Below are 24,639 nucleotides of genomic sequence, written 5' to 3'. Positions count from 1 at the left end.
ATTGCATGTTTTCTAATGCATAATGTTTTGCTTTATGACCATAAACCAATTATCACATTTCATTTACCTCAACTTTCAAAAGTGACAGCTTCTCAGCTTGTTCTATTCAGATCTTTGGAGTCTTTTCAATTTTTATCTGACACAAGAGCCATTAGTCAAGGCATTGCACAACACCAAAGATGTTGGAGTTGCTTGTATACATTTAAATTTCCTTTTTCTACTTTCCAAAACCGAGAATGTCTGAAATTCCTGAGCTCTCATGATTTACACATACTCATATGAAATGATATCAGAGTGTTAGCAATAGAAATTTAATAGGAGAATACTTGCAAACATGTTTTTACATGACAATTTTTTACTCAAGATGCAAGCATTTGTAAACATTAAATAACTTTAAAATCCTCTCACTAGTGACATGTTTTTTCAAAAAATTCAAAATAATGATACCATACTACAGGAGCCTCTTGCATGATTATCCTCTTTAGTTGGAAGATGGAGATAACAAGTCATTATGGAACAAAGATCTAGAGTTTTTATCCTCTTTAGTTGGAAGATGGAGATAACAAGTCATTATGGAACAAAGATCTAGAGTTTTTATCCTCTTTAGTTGGAAGATGGAGATAACAAGTCATTATGGAACAAAGATCTAGAGTTTTTATCCTCTTTAGTTGGAAGATGGAGATAACAAGTCATTATGGAACAAAGATCTAGAGTTTTTATCCTCTTTAGTTGGAAGATGGAGATAACAAGTCATTTTGGAACAAAGATCTAGAGTTTTTATCCTCTTTAGTTGGAAGATGGAGATAACAAGTCATTTTTGAACAAAGATCTAGAGTTTTTATCCTCTTTAGTTGGAAGATGGAGATAACAAGTCATTATGGAACAAAGATCTAGAGTTTTTATCCTCTTTAGTTGGAAGATGGAGATAACAAGTCATTTTGGAACAAAGATCTAGAGTTTTTATCCTCTTTAGTTGGAAGATGGAGATAACAAGTCATTATGGAACAAAGATCTAGAGTTTTTTATCCTCTTTAGTTGGAAGATGGAGATAACAAGTCATTATGGAACAAAGATCTAGAGTTTTTATCCTCTTTAGTTGGAAGATGGAGATAACAAGTCATTATGGAACAAAGATCTAGAGTTTTTATCCTCTTTAGTTGGAAGATGGAGATAACAAGTCATTTTGGAACAAAGATCTAGAGTTTTTATCCTCTTTAGTTGGAAGATGGAGATAACAAGTCATTTTGGAACAAAGATCTAGAGTTTTTATCCTCTTTAGTTGGAAGATGGAGATAACAAGTCATTATGGAACAAAGATCTAGAGTTTTTATCCTCTTTAGTTGGAAGATGGAGATAACAAGTCATTATGGAACAAAGATCTAGAGTTTTTATCCTCTTTAGTTGGAAGATGGAGATAACAAGTCATTATGGAACAAAGATCTAGAGTTTTTATCCTCTTTAGTTGGAAGATGGGAATAACAAGTCATTATGGAACAAAGATCTAGAGTTTTTATCCTCTTTAGTTGGAAGATGGAGATAACAAGTCATTATGGAACAAAGATCTAGAGTTTTTATCCTCTTTAGTTGGAAGATGGAGATAAACAAGTCATTATGGAACAAAGATCTAGAGTTTTTATCCTCTTTAGTTGGAAGATGGAGATAACAAGTCATTATGGAACAAAGATCTAGAGTTTTTATCCTCTTTAGTTGGAAGATGGAGATAACAAGTCATTATGGAACAAAGATCTAGAGTTTTTATCCTCTTTAGTTGGAAGATGGAGATAACAAGTCATTATGGAACAAAGATCTAGAGTTTTTATCCTCTTTAGTTGGAAGATGGAGATAACAAGTCATTATGGAACAAAGATCTAGAGTTTTTATCCTCTTTAGTTGGAAGATGGAGATAACAAGTCATTATGGAACAAAGATCTAGAGTTTTTATCCTCTTTAGTTGGAAGATGGAGATAACAAGTCATTATGGAACAAAGATCTAGAGTTTTTATCCTCTTTAGTTGGAAGATGGAGATAACAAGTCATTATGGAACAAAGATCTTGAGTTTTTATCCTCTTTAGTTGGAAGATGGAGATAACAAGTCATTATGGAACAAAGATCTAGAGTTTTTATCCTCTTTAGTTGGAAGATGGAGATAACAAGTCATTTTGGAACAAAGATCTAGAGTTTTTATCCTCTTTAGTTGGAAGATGGAGATAACAAGTCATTGTGGAACAAAGATCTAGAGTTTTTATCCTCTTTAGTTGGAAGATGGAGATAACAAGTCATTATGGAACAAAGATCTAGAGTTTTTATCCTCTTTAGTTGGAAGATGGAGATAACAAGTCATTGTGGAACAAAGATCTAGAGTTTTTATCCTCTTTAGTTGGAAGATGGAGATAACAAGTCATTGTGGAACAAAGATCTAGAGTTTTTATCCTCTTTAGTTGGAAGATGAAGATAACAAGTCATTATGGAACAAAGATCTAGAGTTTTTATCCTCTTTAGTTGGAAGATGGAGATAACAAGTCATTGTGGAACAAAGATCTAGAGTTTTTATCCTCTTTAGTTGGAAGATGGAGATAACAAGTCATTATGGAACAAAGATCTAGAGTTTTTATCCTCTCTTTAGTTGGAAGATGGAGATAACAAGTCATTATGGAACAAAGATCTAGAGTTTTTATCCTCTTTAGTTGGAAGATGGAGATAACAAGTCATTGTGGAACAAAGATCTAGAGTTTTTATCCTCTTTAGTTGGAAGATGGAGATAACAAGTCATTATGGAACAAAGATCTAGAGTTTTTATCCTAAAGTTGGAAGATGGAGATAACAAGTCATTTTGGAACAAAGATCTAGAGTTCTTAAAAGTGCAGTAGGCATCAATGTTCTTTCATTATAAATGTTTTAACCACATGCATTTACATACAAAACATAAAACATCAAGATACTACTTCTCATTTTTCATTTCCTTCAATCCCCCCCCCCCCTCCCCCCTTCACCCAAATGTAATATTGAATTCAAGTAACAACTACCGGGTACATGTGTCTGGAAGGAGATGAAATATAATTTACAGGTTTACTATCCCACTATTCTGTTTAAACATGTATACCCAACAATAAGTACACTTCCTTCTCCGTACCATATACATCAAAGGGGAGACAATCTCGTGATAACTTCACCACAATTCTATCTCAATAGATGGATTTGTGTGTGATTTATTGTGCTAACTATCTTCTGGTTGGTGGAAGAAGAACTAGGCTACCTGACATATAGCACACAACTTTTAAATGAAGATAAGATTCAGCCAATGTATAAACACATAAACACAGAATCAAAATCTTCCTTATAGCCTTGTCAACTTTTCAGTTCATGTAATATATAGTAGATGTAAATCATGCTAAAATTTGAAAAACATTCTTACTCCTGTCATTTCTCCTAATTTATCTCTAATCAATTTATTCATTATTTTTTTTTCCTCTTGTGTATGTGGGGGCAGTGTTTTAAAACCCTACATCAATCAAGTCAATAAGTCTTATCCCTTTTTTCTTTTCTTTTTAACTTTAAACAATTTTAATGCCATATCAATACGTATAGCGTGTCTTTCCTCCTATCACAAAAGGGACAGAAAGGGTGAGCTTGTGCTTTGTTTACTAATATACCTATCATTGTTACTGCTGTCACTCTAGGCCTAGTGTCACTAATGAAATACATGCTTCATTACCGTATAGACAGAGTTTGATCTTGCAGTCAACAGTGTCAACTTATAAAATCAATGATGATTCTTTATGCATCACATGGAAACAACTTATTTACGATATAACTTAGTATTGTTTACCATAACTGTCACATTTCTCAACTACTTTCCATTTCCTTATTAAAATGTATTTTATACAAACATCTACAATTATTTTTCAAAGGTTTCTCTCAACTAAAAAGTACATGTATATTTGTATAAAAAGAGCTACAAATGAAATACCAGACCCAAGATTTAAAATCTTAATTTGCTGATCAACAAAAAATATATCTAATTTAATAGATTTATCCCGATTCCACCTCTATTCAACATTTAGCATGACAAGCTACAATAACCTGAAGAATGACACATTGATCTCATGATCTTTTCCCATTCCAATAATAGAATTTTCATTTACATTTTGACCCTATATCAGCCTTTCGCAGGCCTAGTCTTAACAATACACTCGCCGGTAGGCACTTGTCCAGAAATCTGGTGTTAATCTATTGTAGTAGAATTAACCTTAAATAACCAAACATTTTACAGGCCTGGCCAAGCACATCTTACAACTTTAAAACTCCACATTCATAGTTATTATCTCATGTGTTATATCTCTAATCCAAATTTATTCCAATCTGGAGGCACACATGTATACATGTTCAGTGTTCAGGGTTTAGTGTACGGGACTTAACATTGTATTACACAGTACCTTTAATTATATCATACAAAAATTCATTTAGCTATACATATTGAAAGGAACCTTTAATTTATACCTTATAAGCACAATCAAAAGGAAAAATTACATTTTACATGTATAAGAAAAATGGCCACAAAGTCAGCTTTTGGTTTAAAAATTATGTGAATATAGTAAAAATTTGATTGTCTTGAAGATGATCAATTTTTATAATGCTAATCAGGACACAAAGGCTAACTTAAATAGACTGCAAAGAATATCATTTGAATTTCATGAATATTAACAATAAAACATTGACATTACCACCTTTTGTTGATATTTTACAAACTGTGTTTTATCTGAAATTTTTAATTGCTAAGTTGTGAAACTTGTTTTGGAAATGTGTTCTGAACTAGATGTGGGGTGATATTAACTGAACATTTAGTTCTGGATTATATTATGTTAATATAAAATGGTGGCACCTTTTTTAAATGCATTTCATTTCTTTTTTTATAGTTTCAGTCTTATACAATTGCTCATTTACAAGAGAAATGCTACAAGAACTATTCATTTACTTATGAGAGTTTTAACAAGTTTTATGCTCATTATTGACCATATTAGGACATTCTATTTGGTACTCCGCTAAAATGCAATGAAAATGAAATTGTGTATTCAATACATGTACTTCTTAAAGTGATAGGGTCTTTAGAGACTCAACAAGCAGCAATGTTTGAAATAATCAGATACCTGTAACTACTAGATTTGACCAAATCTTTAAAGCGTGGTAGCTAGAAACAGAAAGGTGGATATTTTCCCTTGGTGATCATATTAATTACTCCTGCCCACATAGCAGTTATTGTCAATAGATCCCTATTCCCTAAACTTGATGACAAACATTATTAAATTTTATCATATGAAGCTGCTCTAGAGATGATTTGTGATACATCATCTGTATAATGTAAGATAAAGGTCAGCTGTGTGTGTCCCCAGCAGCATGTTGATTTCACAATACCAAGTAGGTACATATTTACATAGCATCTGTATCAACAGATTATCACAGAAATGATGGATGGCACACTAAACTTGTCACTGCTACAGTAAATACAGTAGAAACACTGGGTATACATTCACACACACACACATTTCGGAGCTATTTCATTAATTTTTTGATCAGGTCATTAAAATAACTCCGTCATTAATTTGTCTTTTTCAATAAAAATACAAGCATTTTCAGTTCCAAATAGCATAAAAACAAACAACTATCATGCATAATAAAATCCAATAAAAGAACAAAACCTGTCTGAGATAAAAATCCTTTCACATCAAGTAAAAGAGAACACAATGATAAATATTGATCTGATAATTGCTATGTAATAGATGAAACAGAATTAAGTCACCATTCTAACATCAATGGAATACTACTTTAGCTATATATGTATACAGTCTCTTGGATAAAAAAAATCCCCAATAAATAGGTTTATAGGACCAACATTGCTACTGTGTCTCTTTGATTAGAGAAACACTAATTATCCCCCTACTTGTATGGTTCATATGGCAACCAACAGACTATTTCTGATACAGTGCAAGTAGCCATACATAGCAGGATCAGCCACTGGAACCAGAACACGTATCTATAGACTAGCTATATCTACCCTACAAGGCTGTAGGTATGTTGGTAGGTATGTGATCTATAATTAATCAGAGTAAGTTTGGATACTGTCAGAGTAACAGCAGTCATTACCAGGAGACAGAATCACAATAACAAGCCACAGCTTCAGGTTATTATCTCCGTTGTGGCAAGGCAAAATAAAAGGCAATCAATAAACAACAGAATTAGTACAATAACTAGCCTTATTATGGGATTTATAACAATTTTTTGCAGACATATACATTACTTACCTCTCTCAAAATCAGACTGGTCATACCCTGAACTGGGGCTGGCATTAAATTTGCCTTGATTTCCCTGGTTTTTCTTGAGTTTATTCAGGTGTATTTGAGAATAGGAATCTGTAATGAAGAAGCCGATATGATCATAACAAAACAACTTGTAGGTAAAATAAAGAGAAATGCAGCTATTCAATATGGAACACAACATATCTGTTTCCAAGTCATTCAAAAGTCAAAACACCCAACATAGAATACATTAAACTTCTGTAATTAGCTTGTCAAAATATAAGTTTTTTTATTTTATTTTGATAAAACTCATTTAGAACTTACTAGCTTCCTGTTGGGCTGTTTCCTCTGCTGTGTTCAGTCCGACCACAGTGATTCGTCGTTTTGGTACACGTTTCGGAGGCGGTACATGATTATCACTGCTGTCGCCCGTATCATCTACTGACCAAGATGTGTTTCGTGGTTTTGGTGGACCATCATTCTGAAGTATCAAAAGAATTTTTTTGTTTTTGTAATGATATGCGATATCAGATACATTACTACAAAATTACATTCTACATATTCAAGACGTTAACAGTTCAAAAAAATACCAAAATCAAACTATAGATGACCTCTCTTTGGGTGAAATCATTTCATTGAGGATCTTGACAATATTCCATTAGGGGTTGCATTCTGGTGACCAAATTAACCAATACATTTACAACCTCAAAACTACTTGATTTTTTTTTTCATTTGTAATTTCAGGGGACAGTTAGCTGTCAGAATTATTTTTGTGTGCATAGTCATTTCATCCACAAACAGAATAGCATAGCTAAATGCATATAAGCTTATGCTGTAACAAAATGTCGACTTTAGTTGATGTAGCCAGATGAAGTACCAGGAATATAAAGGTCCCCAGAACATGATCTCTGATGCAATGTTGTCATATCCTCTATGAAACAAAATGAGAAGATTAGGAAGTTATTGATAATGCGACATATCTAGATTTCTTGATTTACAATGCCTCCCTTGTGGTATTTAGGACATACACTATAATTATTCACCTATACAATGACAATTAACTCATACATGTACATCAATATGTACAAGAATCAATATCTGTTGTACTGTGCTGATATCAGAATCCATAGCAACCACAAATATGGCAAATAGGATTTTAAGTAAGGATAGAAAATTTCATGTGTATGATATATGGTCAATAAATTATTCAAAATTTATTAAAAAAAAAAAAATCAAACATAAATATTTATACATTTGAGACTGTCACAAACGGGTTCTCAAAAACAACTCCAGGATGTAAGTGTGTACTGAATCCTATCATTTGATCCATGGGATGGTCCAAATCCGATTATGTGAAATAGTTCAGTTGAGGAGGACACAATGGTTTGTTTATTGTAAACAGTACATTTTACCACTTTGGGGGATGTGATTTATTTTGTTGTGTTAACCTGCCATCATTTATGGTCATTGATCATGAGCCATGGAAGAAAATCAAAGTATTGGAGAAAAAGAATCAACCTTCGTATTGCCGAACATATGCATGTAGACTGTAACTATATTATAACAAATGCCTCTGCTAGACTTCAAACTTGTATAATCAAATGATTATGGGAGAGGGCTAGTTGTAGTACTGAGGCAGAAGTTCTGAATACTCTGTCAAAGAAGCTTCTCATTTGATTAACAAACACATGTGAACCTTAAATATTCAATTCATATTATATTTTCCACAAATTGACAACAAACCAGATGTTGAAGAGGTTTACCACTAAAACCAGAAATTTTTTACGCCATGTTTTATTTGCCAGCATGAAGGACACCTAAGTGCCTTTGTCAGAGATCATCAAATACATATACTTTCAGCAGAAATAATCTTGCAAGATTTTCTTCTTCTCTACCTAATAATACAGCTACATAATTTTACAAATAGGGGTCTTTTAAATCATTGGATTTTACAACCTGTATATTTTTTTTTTGTATGTATAAGTGTAAATGTAATCTACAAACAAAAAAATGGATATGATCAAGAGCATTTGAAATTGTCTACATACATCTGTTTCTTCTTCAAACATACCGCATTTAACTCATTAAATGTCCAGGGCACTTTTGAAACAAAGGGGGAACTTATAAGTAATAGAACCAAATTGGAGCTTTCCTTTCAAAAAATTATAGTACAAAGCTGTATTTAATTTAAAGTTATTAACATCATATTTAATGTAGAGATGAGGGCACTAACTGGGTCCAATATATTACATTCAAGAATTATCCATTAATGTATTTGAAGTACACTAACTGGGATCTTAATCAAACAATGAAATAAATGTCTGGACAAGTGTTTCCATTTTGCCAAGGTGCTTTCTCAAACAACTAATACTCCTAAAAGCTGTAGACACGGTTCGACAATGACTGGATTAAACGGCCCTCGTTCACATTGTTAATGAGTTGGTTCATCTCTAAGCTGAACAGTCAATATTTAGTATCCCATATTCATAGCTGGCAACCTGTACACATTCATCTCTCTATATACGTACATCCACATTTCACTTGTACTCACACAAGAAACCCTTTTTACTATATACATCATAAACAGACTGGTCCCTTAATTGGGCAAACAGCTGACAAAAAGGTTGAACTTCATTATTCAGTACAATCTTTGGACTACTTTTGAAAATTAAAATCCAGTGAGACTGTGGTCATTCAAAAAGGCTTTAATCATAGCCTCTCGTTGTAGTTTCATCAAATAGATTAAACTTTGTACAGTATCTAAATTTGGATTTCTATGCCAGTAAATTGTGACAAATTTGTAAACTGTCATATATATAATTTTTCAGGGAGGTATATACTCTAGACTTGTTGCAGGACAATTATCAAAATTGGTACTAATTTTCAGTCTTTTTCATGACATTAACTACATACATTCAAAGACAGCTAGACCTTACAAACCTAGAATCTCAAAAATGAGTCTGATGCTCTACCAACTAATCATCAGCGATTGGCAAGACTCTGAACTATTACATTCTTTTGATTCCATTCTTTTAAGTCTTCTTGAATACTCAACATATATAGAGCCCAGACTCCAGTAATAGTATCCCAATTCTAGAAAAAGGGTTTGGTCACGGCATAAAATATACATGTAGGAGTGAAGAAAATACACAGCCAGTTGTAGATTCTAACCAGGGATCTAGATTTCCTAACACTTGCATTTGTTGGATGCTCTACCAATTAAGCTACCGGTATATCTGCATGGTCGCAAGCGATCTAAACGTGACCTACAACAGTATCATATGTACACAAATCTTTCCCTTTATTAGTAACTAGTTAACACCAAAACTATATGTGATCATCATGAACTGACAATCAAATTATAAATTACAACATGAATTCTTGTTCCTAACAAAACTTTTATCCCATAATATTGAACAGTTGCACTGTACTGCCTAAAGACAAAATAGACTAACAAATATCTGAAGGACACTTTGAAACAATTCCTTTAAAACTAGTAAAAGGCAAAATTAAAATCTTAAGGCGGCATATACAGTCAAACCTCGATGATTCGAACTCCGATGAATCGAATTTCTCGCTGTATCGAACTTTTTGTCTGGTCCCGAATTGCTTCACTATATAACATCAATAACTAACCCATGTATGAATCGAAGTTTTATTAATCGAAGTTCTCGATGTGTCGAATTTTTTTCATGTACCATTTGTTATAGAATCATAGGCAACTGACACTCGATGATTCGAATCAAAATTTACCTGTACAGATCAGGTGTTCGCCGATACCCCGTGGCATGCTGTCACACCTAGATGTCTAGCGACGGCCCTTCGCCAGACAATAGGGATTATCAAGATAATTGATATCACTTACCAGGCCGATACCCGGTGCTTTGTTTTTACAAGCTGCGTTATTAAAATATTAGTACGGCAAAGATACAGTTAGTCGTTTTTGATGGTCGCCCCCGCCATTAGGAGCGGTTTTGTAGAATTTACGGAATGGTAAATAGCAAGCCACATTATTAGTAACTCATACTCAAAACTGTTACATTGCAAAACTTTGGCATAAATACTGGAGCAAATCGATCATTCTAAATCGAAGTATTTTGTAGGTGTTGTAGCGCTTTCGGTTCCTCCTTTTCAGTTTCATTTTTACAACGTGTTTTCGTTTTTATATTCATTCCGTAATATCAACTCTCGCTTAAATATAGTCACCAAACGAACACATGTACATGGGTTTAGCCTAGTACACATAAGTCTTGTTTATAATATACATATGTATTGCTAACGATAGCAATACATGTGATTAATTGCATACTTTGTTTTTATTTTGTTTTGTTTGTGGTAAATACAATGATTATAAAGCTTACGGAACGGAGACGACATGTACACAACTACCACAGTTGGTTATGGTAAAAAAAAGCACATCAGTATAATTTCAACCACGAATAATTCAAAGTCTCGATGATTCAAAGTTTTTCTGATGGTCCCTTGAACTTCGATACATCGAAGTTTGACTGTTTATTGTTGATAGGATTTGTGCTATCAATGACGCACTCGCTCTACTTGTTTATTAGAATTGTAGTCTTATATTTGAAAATCATTGCAAAAGGTGAACGGCAATCTTAGAAATAATTGATAAAGGTATGCACAGGTTAGTTAAGTTGTTTCAAAACAACTTAACATAAATGACTTAATCCCAATATGTTCAATACGCCATTTGCAAACAGCATAAATGTGAGCATATATACTTGATCTTGTCAATACGAAGACAATCTAAAAAGTTGGCTGACATAAGGAGTGCTTAGATGAGTCTATGTTATCAACACATAAATGTTTTGGTACTTACGGGCCGATTTGTGATGACAACAGACACACACAAATTCCCTACACCAAGCACGGACCAGGTGTCGAGGAAGCCCATGTTTGTTATCCCGTTTGTGTGTAAACAATGTCTGCAGCGCTAATGCATTTAAATCAAATGTACACAGTCATCTTGATCACACAATTACTCCAAACTCCAATGTAACTCCTTAATATATTTACTCTGCTATGAAAAGCTTTGTCGGAAGTTTCCTTTCTCCCGTCTTCCCTTGCTAATCGCTGACAACTAACAAGTTACCGGCCTGTCCGCAGGAACTTTACAGACCCCTGATCACATTGGAATGAATACATGTATAATATACGTCAGTCGTCTTTGATTGGAAAAAGTAAGATCGAGACACACACCCTATCACATTTCTCCAGGTGAATAGAATGGTGTATAGCACATAGAAAACCAATGTACACTCTCTAAAGCCAGTTCTGTACGGCAAGTTTATTCAACCATATTTGATTTTCATACTAAGCTTCTCAAATCCCTGTCACCTTTTAGATGCATATAATACAGGAGACCTACCATGAAAGCATTAACCATAATTGAGGTCTATTTATTGAGAGCAAACATAACCTGTGCATACATGTATCTCGAGGTATCAATATGCACATTTCCCAGCAGGCTTCCATGCCAACAACATCATACAGATCTCTATACATTTTCAAAAGTGAATATTTTCTCAGTACATATCATAAATGTAAATCGCTGAATAAATTAAACCATAGGAACCAGGCCAAGTTCTAACTGAGAGAGAGTAAATAATTTATTTATTAACTATTTGGGCGATATTCAAATTTACTTTCAATGGCCCAAGTCAATTCAAATCTGAGGACAGCATTACATGTATTTTGTATAACCTCACCCCAGACTGTTGATCAAGCTGTTGTCATATGCTTGCTAATCCTACTTAAAACAAAATGAATAGCTTAAGGTTGGGCAAATATTTGAATACCTTCCTTGAGGTAAAGCTAAGAGACTGGTCTCTCATAGTTATCCTTATCAGCACACATGTGGCCATTATATATCTATAGAAGAACAGGGAAAATACACATGATTCCTGTCAAGTGCCCCGACCAGGAATCGAACCCAGGTCTCCGGTCTGGAAATCTACACCCCTACTGACTGAGCCAAAGAAGTATGCTCCGTCAACTAAGAGACAGAGACTGTATACGTATCTAACTTTATGTAAAAACCACACCAACCCACTCCTCCTAAATATCATTCAAAAATTATCTACTTGATGCTTTTATTTGAAAGGGAGTTAATTCACTAAAATGATACATTTACAAAATAGAAATTTAAGGGATGGATTTATTAATTCAACGTTCATGCCAATGGTTCATTATATATATAGTCCAGTATAAAGTTAACCCAGCTGCAAGCCAACTTATTCCACTTACAAGAGTTTGGCATGTAGATCATTTTGGTATGTTTAAGAATTAGATTTTATAATCTCTAATGCAATAAATTTCAATTGATTTTGATGAGTTTATGACAATTCTTATAATTAGTAACCTGTCAACTATGTAGCTTTTTAATCATTTAATGATTAGGAAGTATCCTGCAATTAATGATTCTCTAGATAGCTACATACATGTATACAAGTTAGGTGGGAGAAAATGCTTGAATAGTGAAAAGTAGCTAGTTCCAACTATCCGAGATATAGGAGGTCAAATACAATCTTACTGAGTGTCTTTTCTCCTAGATTTGTCTGCTTAGGCTCATTGTGACGAGCGCTATATATATTGTATTGTTTAACCTGAACAGTTGTACAAAAGTACATATTTAAAGCCCACTAGCTCCGGTTGAATGTATATCAGCAGTCTAGGGCCATTTGCTTTGTATAATTGATTGATTATAGAACACAGAAATGCTCTGACCCATTCCGTAGACTAATTCAGAATTACGTACTCATCTCTGGTACACGATTTAACAAGTATTAGTTATTACAGGCACATTTGTTATTCAACTGGACGTAATTCATACAATTGCCAACACTGTGTCACAGAACCTATCACCTTATTTCCGATTCTACGGATATAAACGTCTTTGATAAGGACTGTGCTACAACACATCTGTACATATCTGCCTCTGATCAGGTTTTGTATACAGTCTCGGCCATCATTCACACGGAAATAAACAATACATTTCAATTTCCATGTTTTCCTATCCATTTCTACTTTGTTTTAATTTAATAAACATAATAATATAATTTGAACATGAAAATTATTTTATTTGATTGAATTGCCACAGACTCTAAAATTTTTTCAATATTTAGCCGTTTTGACCACATACACTAGAATTTAAAGCCATAATTCCCAAATGAGATGTTTGATGTGTATGGATGTTTGTAGAATTTATTTTCAAGTAGTCTTCATTTAAAATATACCAGTTATGATTAATAGGAGTAATATTTTTTCTGAAAATAACAACATATGCTACCCCTACCCCTTAATTTTGAGCTCCAAAATGCACAATTTTCAGCCATTTTTGTCAAATTTAACCCTTTATAGAAAAAGTTCTGGTATTAAACTTTTGTCAATAGTTTGCATATCAATAGGGAAAGGGTTGTTCTTTCTAAATCAGGCAGAAAAACGGGGGGTCCGTGAGCTTACTTTTTTGCCCCATTTAAATATTTGTTATTTTCAATACAAATCACCATTAAATGTAGAAATAAAGTGACAAAAGTGTATCATTTCACACATTAATGTTCAATATTTTACGATACAGCTGAAAATCTTCGTGAAGATAACTAATAAAAGAAAGCTCTCGGAATCTACAAGACAGGTTATAGCTACATTTGGATGAAAGTGTAATGACTAGCTTACTTGATAACTTGTCATTTGTTACAAGATGTGTTAACGTGCTTCTAAATATTACCCTACCTTAGGCCCACCTTCTGCAGTGATGATTTAAGTAACAAGAGGCCCAGAGGGCCTGTATCGCTCACCTGGTTTTTTGTTAGTAATTATCACAAGGATCTGACAATTAGAAAAATAAGCAAAATTGACTCCCAAAGTTTAATTTTGAATCACAACCATACAGTGATGCTATTGATACCATACAAATATGCTATCCAATACATAGGTTCAGAGACAAAGTAATTTATTTGAAAATAGTAGTCTAATTGACCTTTTTGACCTCGCATCTATTGCCGTTTAAGGCCCTGGGGGTCAGCCCTATCATTTGTACAATTTCAAATCCCAACCCTATAAGGATGCTACCATTGCATTATAAGTGCTCTTCCATTCTTAGTTGCAGAGAAGAAGTCGTTTATATGGAAATAGCTAAATTGACCCCCTTTGACCCCACCCTTCAGGCTCCCGGGGGGGTCAGCCCCATCATTTGCAAAATTTTGAATCCAAACCCTATAAGGATGTAACTATTGCATTATGAGTGCAATCCCATGTTAAGTTGCAGAGAAAAAGTCATTTATATGGAAATTGACCACTTTTGACCCCGCCCCCCAGCCCCCGGGGGTCAGCCCTATCATTTGCACAATTTTGAATCCCCAGCCTACAATGCAAGGATGCTACCATTGCATTATAAGTGCTATACCATGCTAAGTTGCAGAGAAGAGGTCATTTATATGGAAATAGCCAAATTGACCCCTTTTGACCCCGCCCCTCAGGCCCCCCGGGGGTCAGCCCTATCATTTGCACAATTTTGAATCCCCACACTATAAGGATGCTACCATTGCATAATGGGTGCTATACCATGCTTAGTTGCAGAGAAGAAGTCATTTATATGGAAATAGCCAAATTGACCCCTTTTGACCCCGCCCCTCAGGCCCCCGGGGGGTCAGCCCTATCATTTGCACAATTTTGAATCCCCACCCTATAAGGATGCTACCATTGCATAATGGGTGCTATACCATACTTAGTTTCAGAGAAGAAGTCGTTTATATGGAAATAGCCAAATTGGCCCCTTTTGACCCCGCCCCTCAGGCCCCCGGGGGGTCAGCCCCATTATTTGTACAATTTTGAATCCCCACCCTATAAGGATGATATCATTGCATTATGGGTGCTATCCCATGCTTGGTTTCAGAGAAGTCGTTTATATGGAAATAGCCAAATTGACCCCTTTTGACCCCGCCCCTCAGCCCCCTCGGGAGTCAGCCCCATCATTTGTACAATTTTGAATCCCCACCCTATAACGATACTACAATGGCATTATGAGTGCTATCTGATGCTTAGTTTCAGAGAAGAAGTCATTTATATGGAAATAGCCAAATTGACCCCATTTGACCCCGCCCCTCAGGCCCCCGGGGGGTCAGCCCCATCATTTGTACAATTTTGAATCCCCACCCTATCAGGATGCTACCATTGCATTATGGGTGCTATCCCATGCTTGGTTTCAGAGAAGAAGTCGTTTATATGGAAATAGCCAAATTGACCTCTTTTGGCCCCGCCCCTCAGGCCCCCAGGGGGTCAGCCCCATCATTTGTACAATTTTCAGTAAGTAGCCCATAAGGATGCTACCAGTCAAATTTTATTGAAATCCGACCAGCGGTTATGGAGAAGAAGTTGATTGTTGACGGACGCCGGACGACGGACGCCGGACGACGGACGCCGGACGCTGCCGTATCCCATAAACTCACCTCGGTCCTTTGGACCAGGTGAGCTAAAAACAATTTAAGTAAAAAATGGGAAAACGACAGCTCTACTCAAAGCCAAAAAAGACACAATTTCAAAATGGCCGCCAAATGGGCCATTTCTTAAAACGCTGTGTAAAAAAAACTGCTCAAAATAGAAATGTAATTTTTTGACAAAATTTGCTACAGACCACATGCTACAGATATTGATAAATCGTATTTTAAAATCTCATAACGTTTTTGATCTATGTCGAAACGAGACTTCAACGGGACTGAAACCACAGAAGAAAACATCCTTAAATGATCAGCAATATGACACTTTGTTCACACTAAAGAGAATTCCACAGGCCATTTGTAATGGAAGATGATCACCAAACATGGACATCAACCATTTCAGCCCCTTGTTGCCTAGACAGAAAATGCAATTTCATTTTTATTGACCCCACCATTCCAGCCTCTTAGGGCCACATTTTAATACTTTGTAAATATAAAATGATTCCCTTTAAATACCAAGTACTTTTTACCTGATAATCAAAATTCATGCTGTCATTCATGACTAGAAGAAGTTTAACGGAAAAGTTGATAGACGAATGATTGGTTAAGTACACAGATCATGAGATAATGGAAATACAATTAAAGTCATTCTAAATTTACAGACACCAATCAAAACCAAATCCAAGAATCAAAACTCGAATAGATGTCAATGATTCATGGTTCATCGTGTAGTGAAATTGGACTGGTTCAATCATCAGTGACCAGGTAGTTCAGTCGGTTGAACATTCGAAGTCACAGGTTCAAAAATCGGTCTGGTCGCTGCTACCTCTCCTGTGACAAAATTGGTGATCTTGCCAACCCATTTCAAGCATTGGGAGTATGTTAAGCATTGCATAGATATGCATACATGTATCTTTGGGGGTGAAGGCTTAGAAAAAAAAGTGAGGAATGTAGTGTAATTGGACTTGTTCTATCATCAGTGACCAGGTTACTCAATCAGTAGAGCATTCGGCTAGTGTTTGGAGGTCCTGGGTTCAAATCCTGGTCTGGCCACTACATTTTCTCCTCTCCTGTTACAATCGAAACAAGATTATATAATTTGTTTCACTACTAGTGGGAATCTTGAATTGAAAAATCACCACACTTGGTCAGGATTATTTTAGGCAAGATACTTACTAAAATGTGATAAGTTTATGCACAGCAGACGACGGACGAAATACGTTGGCTATAGGTTATCAATACATATCCTTATTCTCATTGAATCTGATTTTTTTTACCTTGCTGTGTTAAGCTTTTCTTAAAATTATCAATTTTGTTTCTAGATAATGAACCTAATGTTTACAGTAATTATACATCTTTTAATAGTCAAATAACCATAGAGTCTACATTAATTAGCAGATGACCAATTTTGCTTAACTTCAAGATAAGGTAATTTCATTATAAAAAGAATTCATGCATGTTTAGTTGAACATCCAGGGTCATGGAGGTGACACAATCATATATATACTACAAACTGCAGGAAAATCATGATCAGAGTAACTGGGAAAAAAACATTGGCCGCTCGGCCAGAATCTCATCCTGGCACATGGCATACAATCTCATCACTGCCCAGGTGAGGCGGGGTTGCAGTAGTGTCAGGACATCTTAACCACTTTACCTCCCGAAGTAAAGTATGCTACATGTTTATGTCTAAGCAGATAGTGAGTGCATGTGTTTCGGGAAACTTTATGGTTGGTTATGTTTGTGTTGTGTTTGAACAGTTTCTTTGTGGACTGAAAACTTGAAAACTACCTACTTCATAAAGTCATCTCACCAAAGCTTCCTTTAGCCAGTAAATATATATCAATAACCAAACCCTGTCAAGTTGTTCTGACACCAAGCCAAAGTGAATCCAAGGGCCAACTTACCATGTGGAGACTTATCTGGATTCAGTTAAATGCTTCATTATTTCAAAATATGCATGCTGTAAACATAATTTTTCATACGTCCAATGGATGGACCATAATATTTATTACCTGTCTGTGCCCTTCATCTTCTTCCCATGGCAATTTGTTTCTCCCTCTACCAGCACTCATGAATCGCCGGCTGGTTGCCGGTGTCGCCACCTCTATAACGGCTGGAGTCGAGCGTGCAGATGAAGATGTCACAGACTCCACCTCCATTGTATCAGATCTTGATATCTGGCGGGCAGACCCAGTACTACCTACAGACATTATCCAATCTAGATCAGCACCAAGAGATTGAACAGGTGTTCGGGAGGAGGCTGAAGAGGGAATGGGGGTAGCATACTCAACAAGGCCATCAGAATTCAGTTTTGGAAGCTGACGTCTTGCAAGTCTTGCCTGAACAGCAGTCATTACCCCCTCCCCCTCAGAACTAAGTTCTACACCATCCACAGCATGCACAAGGGGTTGTAGCTTTCCAAGTCCCATTGCTTGCGCAATCACAGCTAAACATTCAAGTGCAGCCTGACGAACCTGTCGCTTACTGTCTGTTAGTACAGGGGCCACAACTTGACAAATTTTAGGCAAGTCAAAATCATAGCTTGGAAAAGTTAAGAGAGCCGCAATGACAATATTTAATGTTTCTTGTCTAATTCTTGAGTTTCTGTGTTGCAAATTTTCACATAAGATGCCCAGTACTGGTTTTGCTTGATAACTTTGCATCATTTTGGTTGCAACTCTCATAACAGCCTGACGTACAACTATTTTGTTATCCCCCATACGTTTAGCTAATATGTTTGAGAGGGGTCGCAGAAACTGTTTAACATTTGTACCCAATTTTTCCACCAATGAATTAAGTATTTCTAAGGTAACAGTTGTTATTTTGAAATTTGAATCGTCCATCAGATTATTTAAAAAGCTAATGAAAGGCATCATGTGTGGATGAAGGTTTCCTGTCACATCACTACTTTGCAATTCCCTTACTATCGACTTCAGTTCTTCAACACCTTGTGCTCTGAGCTTGAAATTTTCTTGATCGTTAATCAATTTCATAACATGACTAGGAATGATGCCAAACTCATAGGTTTCAACAACTGGTTGTCGTCCTGTGTTCACTTGATTTCCATTGTCCTGTTTTGAAGGTTTTGAAAATGCATGCTGTTTGGAATTTCTAGGAGTAGGGGCTTGGGATACAATTTGATCAGGTTCAAGATCCATTCCTGTCAACTGGCAATAGTATCGTTTCAAAGGTGCGGACAGTTTGTGTATGTAATTAGCAAACTCTTTCTCACCAACCAGATTCTTTATCTTGTCCATGGTCATTAATGCACAATCCCTGAGGTTATCTCCAACAGATGAATTGTCAAGCAGCTTTTTTGCCAGAGATTGGGTAATTTCAAAGAAGTTTTCCCGTTTAAAGTCTGGTGTGAACAGCATGGGTAGTGCCACAACAGTCTCTTTAATAACCCTTGGGTCTGTATTTTCTAACCCATGTTGAACAATTGCTTTAAGAAGTCCTTGCACTTTGTTGGTATGCTTCATGTAGACATGAAGAGTCTGGATCACAGCTCGTCTAACAGTTATTTTACTCTCTCCAATGTTTGGTATAAGTTTTCCCAGTATGCGTGACATGCAACTGTCCAAGTCATCTCCGAATTGTGGAATGACTTCATTAATGAGTTGTATACATTTAAGTCTAACGTCCCAATTCGAGTCCGCGAGGGCCAGGGATAGGCCGTTGAAAATGGCCAAAGGGTCAGTGTATGGTAAACGTCCTCCATTTCTTCTCACGGTAATCAACAACTGTTCCAAAATTTCAACGCGTCTATTGAAGCTCTCATCACTTAGCTGATCGAGAACCTCATTTTGTTCCATATTCCACAGCCCCGGCGTATTTGTATCTAGGTACGATGCATTGAATTCATGGACTGGAAACTTGGCTACATGGGCTACTTTACCAGCCATCTAATCTAAGGACAGGAATAAAATTGAATAAAAAATATGACCCGGATCCTATCCCAGTCAAACCTCAAGGTGTTGTAACGCTCCGTCTGCATGGCATACATTTCATTGTTCACGACATGGCTTAAAGCTCACATGCATCCACAAATATCACATTACTGTTCGGCCATTGAAGAGCTGTCAAAGATGGCGAACTTCACCACAACAACACAAACTATGGTGGTCACATGACTTCTATTCGAGACACCCGTATGTTGTACCGTGTCCATAGTTTTAATAGTGTGGAACGAAAACAATTGATTTAATTGTCCCTGCGTATTTCTCAAGAATTTCCGCTTACACTTAATATTCTTAGTGTCTTTTGATATGACGAATAAGTTTCTACATTCATTCAATAAGAAAGGGCATAATTCTAAAAAGAATTACGGATCTAACAAACCACGGACATTATAATAAAACGAAACGAACCAGTGTGTATTGTACACAGCTGTGTCCTAGAATCTTCTTAACTTTTATACTTAGATAAACCCACAAAGGAAAACATTACTTTAGTTAAAGAAAATCAATTTTAATTAAGGAACTTCTCCTTAAATTATGATTTAGAAAAAACCTTCTAAATAATTCTTTAAAAAGATCACGGTTTTAACTCAGTGATGAATGAATTTAAATGAATACATAATTATTGTAGATCTTTATATTGTAATTACTAGGTTTAACATCTAGGAATACATCTGTTTGGACAATATATATATTTGTAAGACTTAACCTTATATATACAATGTAATTGTTTACGAATCCAACTCTTGTTTGAATTCCCAAGTTGTATACAAATACCAGAAACTTAATTATATACTGTATACATATATATAATGTTTCTGCTAATACATGTACATGTTTATTAGCATATGAATAAATGAAATGAAGTTTATATTAAAGATACTCCACCGCTGACAAATGGTATTTTTTCACAATTAAAAACAGGAGCAGACGATTTAGTATTTTTCTTCAGTTACAAAAGTTACTGACTTTACACCATTATCACCATTAAACAGTCTGAGATTCTAATTTTACTTAAAGTTGAAAATATGAAAAATAATTAATTGCATCCCGAAAAAAAAAATCAATAGCACTATACCCTATATGGAATGAAGTAATGATTGCGCATGCACCAAAGGCAAAAAAAAACTATTTTATATAATTTTTTTGTGTTAATTAGATTAAACACCAATTGTTGTTCAAATGATGAATATAATTTATGCTCTGTCGGCGATGGAGCATCTTTAATATATATCAAAACTTTTTGTCCCCTGTTTATTTGTTTGGCCTCATGGTTGCATATAATAGAAGATTAAGATGTTTTAATTTGAATAAGATAAACAGCACACTTATTTTGCTTTTTAAAAATACAATGTACTAAACAATCATAACATATTTCTTTTGACGGTGTGGTTCATGTGATGTTATATTTTGACGATCATAATATTGCGTGTGACTTTTGAAATCACAACGAGTTATTGCTTATTATTTTATTGGTCGCTTTGTTTTAGAATGGGTTTATGTTTATACACTAAAATCAAACATCTATGAAGTTTTGTTCTAGTTTCGAACTACATGAAGCTCATCATGGTTGATGACCAGACAGCTCAAGGTATTTATTGACACGAACATGACAAGTTCGCCCGCGCGCACCTGTAATAAAGATATAAAGTATAAAATACTCTCCCAAGCACTCCAAAAGGGTATCGGCGACTCGTCCGGGAATGGGACCAAGCTAACAGGTCACTACTTGCTCCTATGTATCGCACTCACTGGTCACCTTTAAAGGACTAGTAATTTGACCAGTCGGTGTCCAGCTCCATTGGTAATTATCCTAATTGACGATTCTTGAGACCATTCAGAACGACTTGACATAAATGCATGCCACAATTGACTCAATTAATTATCATTGTTATATTTAATTATCATTAAGATGATAATCTTAACGAAAGTGTGTTTGATATAACAACAAAGGTATTCAAATTCAAAGAATGACTCGAGGCCAATCTTAATTTGTAACGAAACTGTTTAATTTTTCCACATCTTTTCACAGTATCATCTAGGGAAAAAAAAAACAGTTTCTGACTATTGAACATCTTGAAGTTTGTTATTTTCTGCATTTATTATTTTTTTATATTTGTAATTTCCATTAAAAATATTTTAAATGCTATTTTTGTAACGATTTAATTCAAATCCAATAGAATCAAATAGAATGAAAAAACAAATTAAACAAGAAATATTTAAACCATCAACGTGTTTCGGTTTAAAGAGACGTTAAAAATAACAAACGGAAAAACACAAAATCGATAAAAACTGAAAAGGTTAAACTACAATTTGTTATTGATTCTTCATTACTGTGTCTTCTCACTACAAATAACGCTACCAGTCGACTGTTTATTATCTATTATTAGTCGACTAATCTCCTTGAAGAGAGACTGCGCGTTCCATTTGCGTGTACCAAACTGATACGGCACCCCCTAATGGAACGCGGTTTTTTTTTCATTAAATATAAAAACTAATTATTTTCTGTTAACAATAAAATGGATAAAAAAGTAATACCTAAATAGTTTCGACATACATTAAATAAATTATTCGCGTAATTACATAGGATATATATACTCTCTGTCCATTTATTTTCCACAAAGAAAACATTCCGATGAAAAAGTCTCGGGTCCGCCATCTTGGATCCAAGTGGAACGCTTGCTAGTACGGCGCGTTCCATTTGAGATACAGAAGATTCGTATCGATACAACTGGTACGAATCTGCAAATGTAACGCATGGTCTCGTGGTAGCCAACAGGTACCTGGCACGAAAATGTTTAACCAACAGTTTACATATATATATACTATAATATATAAATATGTATACTGTTGGTTAAAAATTTTCGTGCCAGGTCCCTGTGGTAGTAGCTACCAAATAGCGTGTTGAAAAATAGGCGGGCAGCAACTTCGGTTGGTTCCTTTATCATGTACAACAGAGTCAGCATCAATTTACTATTTGTCTTTGACTGGTATAAAACCCAATCTGCCATTGTTTCACGACATACAATTTATGGAATATCTATTTATGTGCAGTTTATTTGTCTGTTTAGGGTTACCCGACTGACCCCAATTTTTTATCGCCGACCCTAATTTTTTTTCTACTTTTCTAAGAAAAAAAAAAAGAAAAAAATGAAAGTCGGGATTTTGATCTCAGACTCCGATTCCGGCCTTTCCTTTAGAGTGAAAGACACTAAATAATAATAATAATATTTGAAAAAAATGCCGACCTACCGACCCTATTTTTTTGCCAATATAACCCTAAACAGACAGATTTTATCGAACTTAAAAATGAAATATCTAAATTCAGTTTGGATGGTAAAATCTTACTGGCAGGGGATTTTAACGCTAGAACTGGGAACTTGACTGATTTTCAGAAACATGATGACGTCTCACCTCATGTCTCGCCTCTACTAACTTTTTATACTATTGATCGAGATATGAGCCGCGGTGGCCGAGTGGTTAAGATGTCCCGACATATTACCACAAGCCCTCCACCTCTGGGAAGCGGGTTCGAATCCCATGTGGGGCAGTTGCCAGGTACTGACCGTTGGTCGGTGGTTTTTCTCCGGGTACTCCGGCTTTCCTCCACCAACAAACCTGGCACGTCCTTACATGACCCTGGCTGTTAAGAGGACGTAAAAATAAACAAACCAAACAAACGCGAGTCACTAGATCAAGTAATTAACGTTCAAGGGCGGCAACTCATAGATTTGTGTATCTCTTCAAGGCTACGGATATTGAATGGAAGATATTTAGGGGATTTATTGGGTAACTGCTCTTGTATTAAACACAATGGCAGTAGTGTTGTTGATTATGTTTTAACAAGGATTTAGGGAGTACGTCCTTGGTTTTAACTAGTCCTCAGTAAACTATTTCGTTGTAGAAGCACCAACTTACTTGTCAGATCATGTACTAAGTTACTTTTTAGATTGTAAAATAGTCGAAAATCCGAGAGTGATCTTGCCTCCCCAAAATACTATTATGAAAACATATCGATGGGAAAATTCCTCAAATGGCAAAGTAATCGAAGTATTGGGGGATATAACTATAAAAGAAGATATTCTGAGGCTTGAATCTACCATGTACTAACGAGGGAGTAGAGAATACAACAGCTTTGATTACGGACATACATGTATATGAAAAATAACAAAAACGATGTATGTCGGATTAAGTACGTAAAAGAGTGAAACCAAAGCGAATCATAAAGGAACTTCAGACCAAGGAATGTTTTAGCCTTAGGTCAACGTTTAACAGCCTGGGCAATAAACTTAATTAAGAAAATTCAATATGACTCGCAGCTAAGGTTGAAATTTCTGTTTCTATTTGCAAACAACTAAACATATGAAAAAAAAAAGAAAGAATATGTTTTATAAGCAAACAATTCTTGAAAAAATAAATGCAATACCTTACAGTGAGTCTAATCAATTATGGCACTGAAGTACTGAAATCCCTTAAAAATCCCCTTGCCGAACAAGGTATCGGTAAACATCAAGGACGTAAATGACTTATAAATCCTTGGTAAACATATTTTCAATATAATATGCGACATGTATGAAAAAACACAATCCTCAATTAAATTCAAATCGTTTTAGCCGCATAATCCGTATCTTTCAGGGTCCGTAAATCAACAAAAGAAAATTAGGGTACATATATTATAAAAAGTTATCAACTTTCCCCTAATTACACACCCAAAAAGTCCCGAGTTCAAAAGAAATTAATGATTAAAAATTCGATAACGAGAGTGTTTGAATATGCATTTTCAATCGTAGACGATCACGTGACTTTCCAGACCAAACGAAATGGCGTGCCCAGTCAAAAGTGTGTCGTTCATGTTAGCAGGAACTTCTACGGAAGAACTTATTACTTTTCATGAACAAGTGAATGTTTTGTTATGTAATGAAGTTAAAGAG

General features: G+C 35.2%; 2 protein-coding genes across 6 annotated transcripts in view; one reads left to right on the top strand and one right to left on the bottom strand.

The window, feature by feature from the left end:
- Window positions 1-19,877, bottom strand: part of LOC138318517 (TOG array regulator of axonemal microtubules protein 1-like) — a 48,162-nt gene extending 28,285 nt beyond the window's left edge. For all 5 annotated transcript variants that reach the window (XM_069260953.1, XM_069260957.1, XM_069260954.1 and 2 more), the window contains exons 1-3: window positions 17,762-19,877; window positions 6,616-6,772; window positions 6,298-6,405 (exon numbers count right to left, since the gene is read on the bottom strand). In XM_069260953.1, the coding sequence (XP_069117054.1) occupies window positions 6,298-6,405; window positions 6,616-6,772; window positions 17,762-19,654 (2,158 nt within the window). In that variant the 5' untranslated portion in view covers window positions 19,655-19,877. The remainder of the gene's footprint in view (window positions 1-6,297; window positions 6,406-6,615; window positions 6,773-17,761) is intronic.
- Window positions 19,878-22,227: 2,350 nt separating this feature from the next.
- LOC138319667 (uncharacterized) lies at window positions 22,228-23,562 on the top strand. The gene is made up of 3 exons (XM_069262814.1): window positions 22,228-22,239; window positions 22,996-23,127; window positions 23,362-23,562. Exons 1-3 carry the CDS (start codon window positions 22,228-22,230, stop codon window positions 23,560-23,562), a joined length of 345 nt encoding a protein of 114 aa, XP_069118915.1.
- The last annotated feature ends 1,077 nt before the right edge of the window (window positions 23,563-24,639 follow it).

The sequence above is a fragment of the Argopecten irradians genome, chromosome 3, assembly GCF_041381155.1.
Source record: "Argopecten irradians isolate NY chromosome 3, Ai_NY, whole genome shotgun sequence".
In the NCBI taxonomy this organism is placed as follows: Eukaryota; Metazoa; Mollusca; class Bivalvia; order Pectinida; family Pectinidae; genus Argopecten; species Argopecten irradians.
Note: the sequence above shows the minus strand (reverse complement) of the source record. Positions and strands in the feature narration are given on the sequence as shown.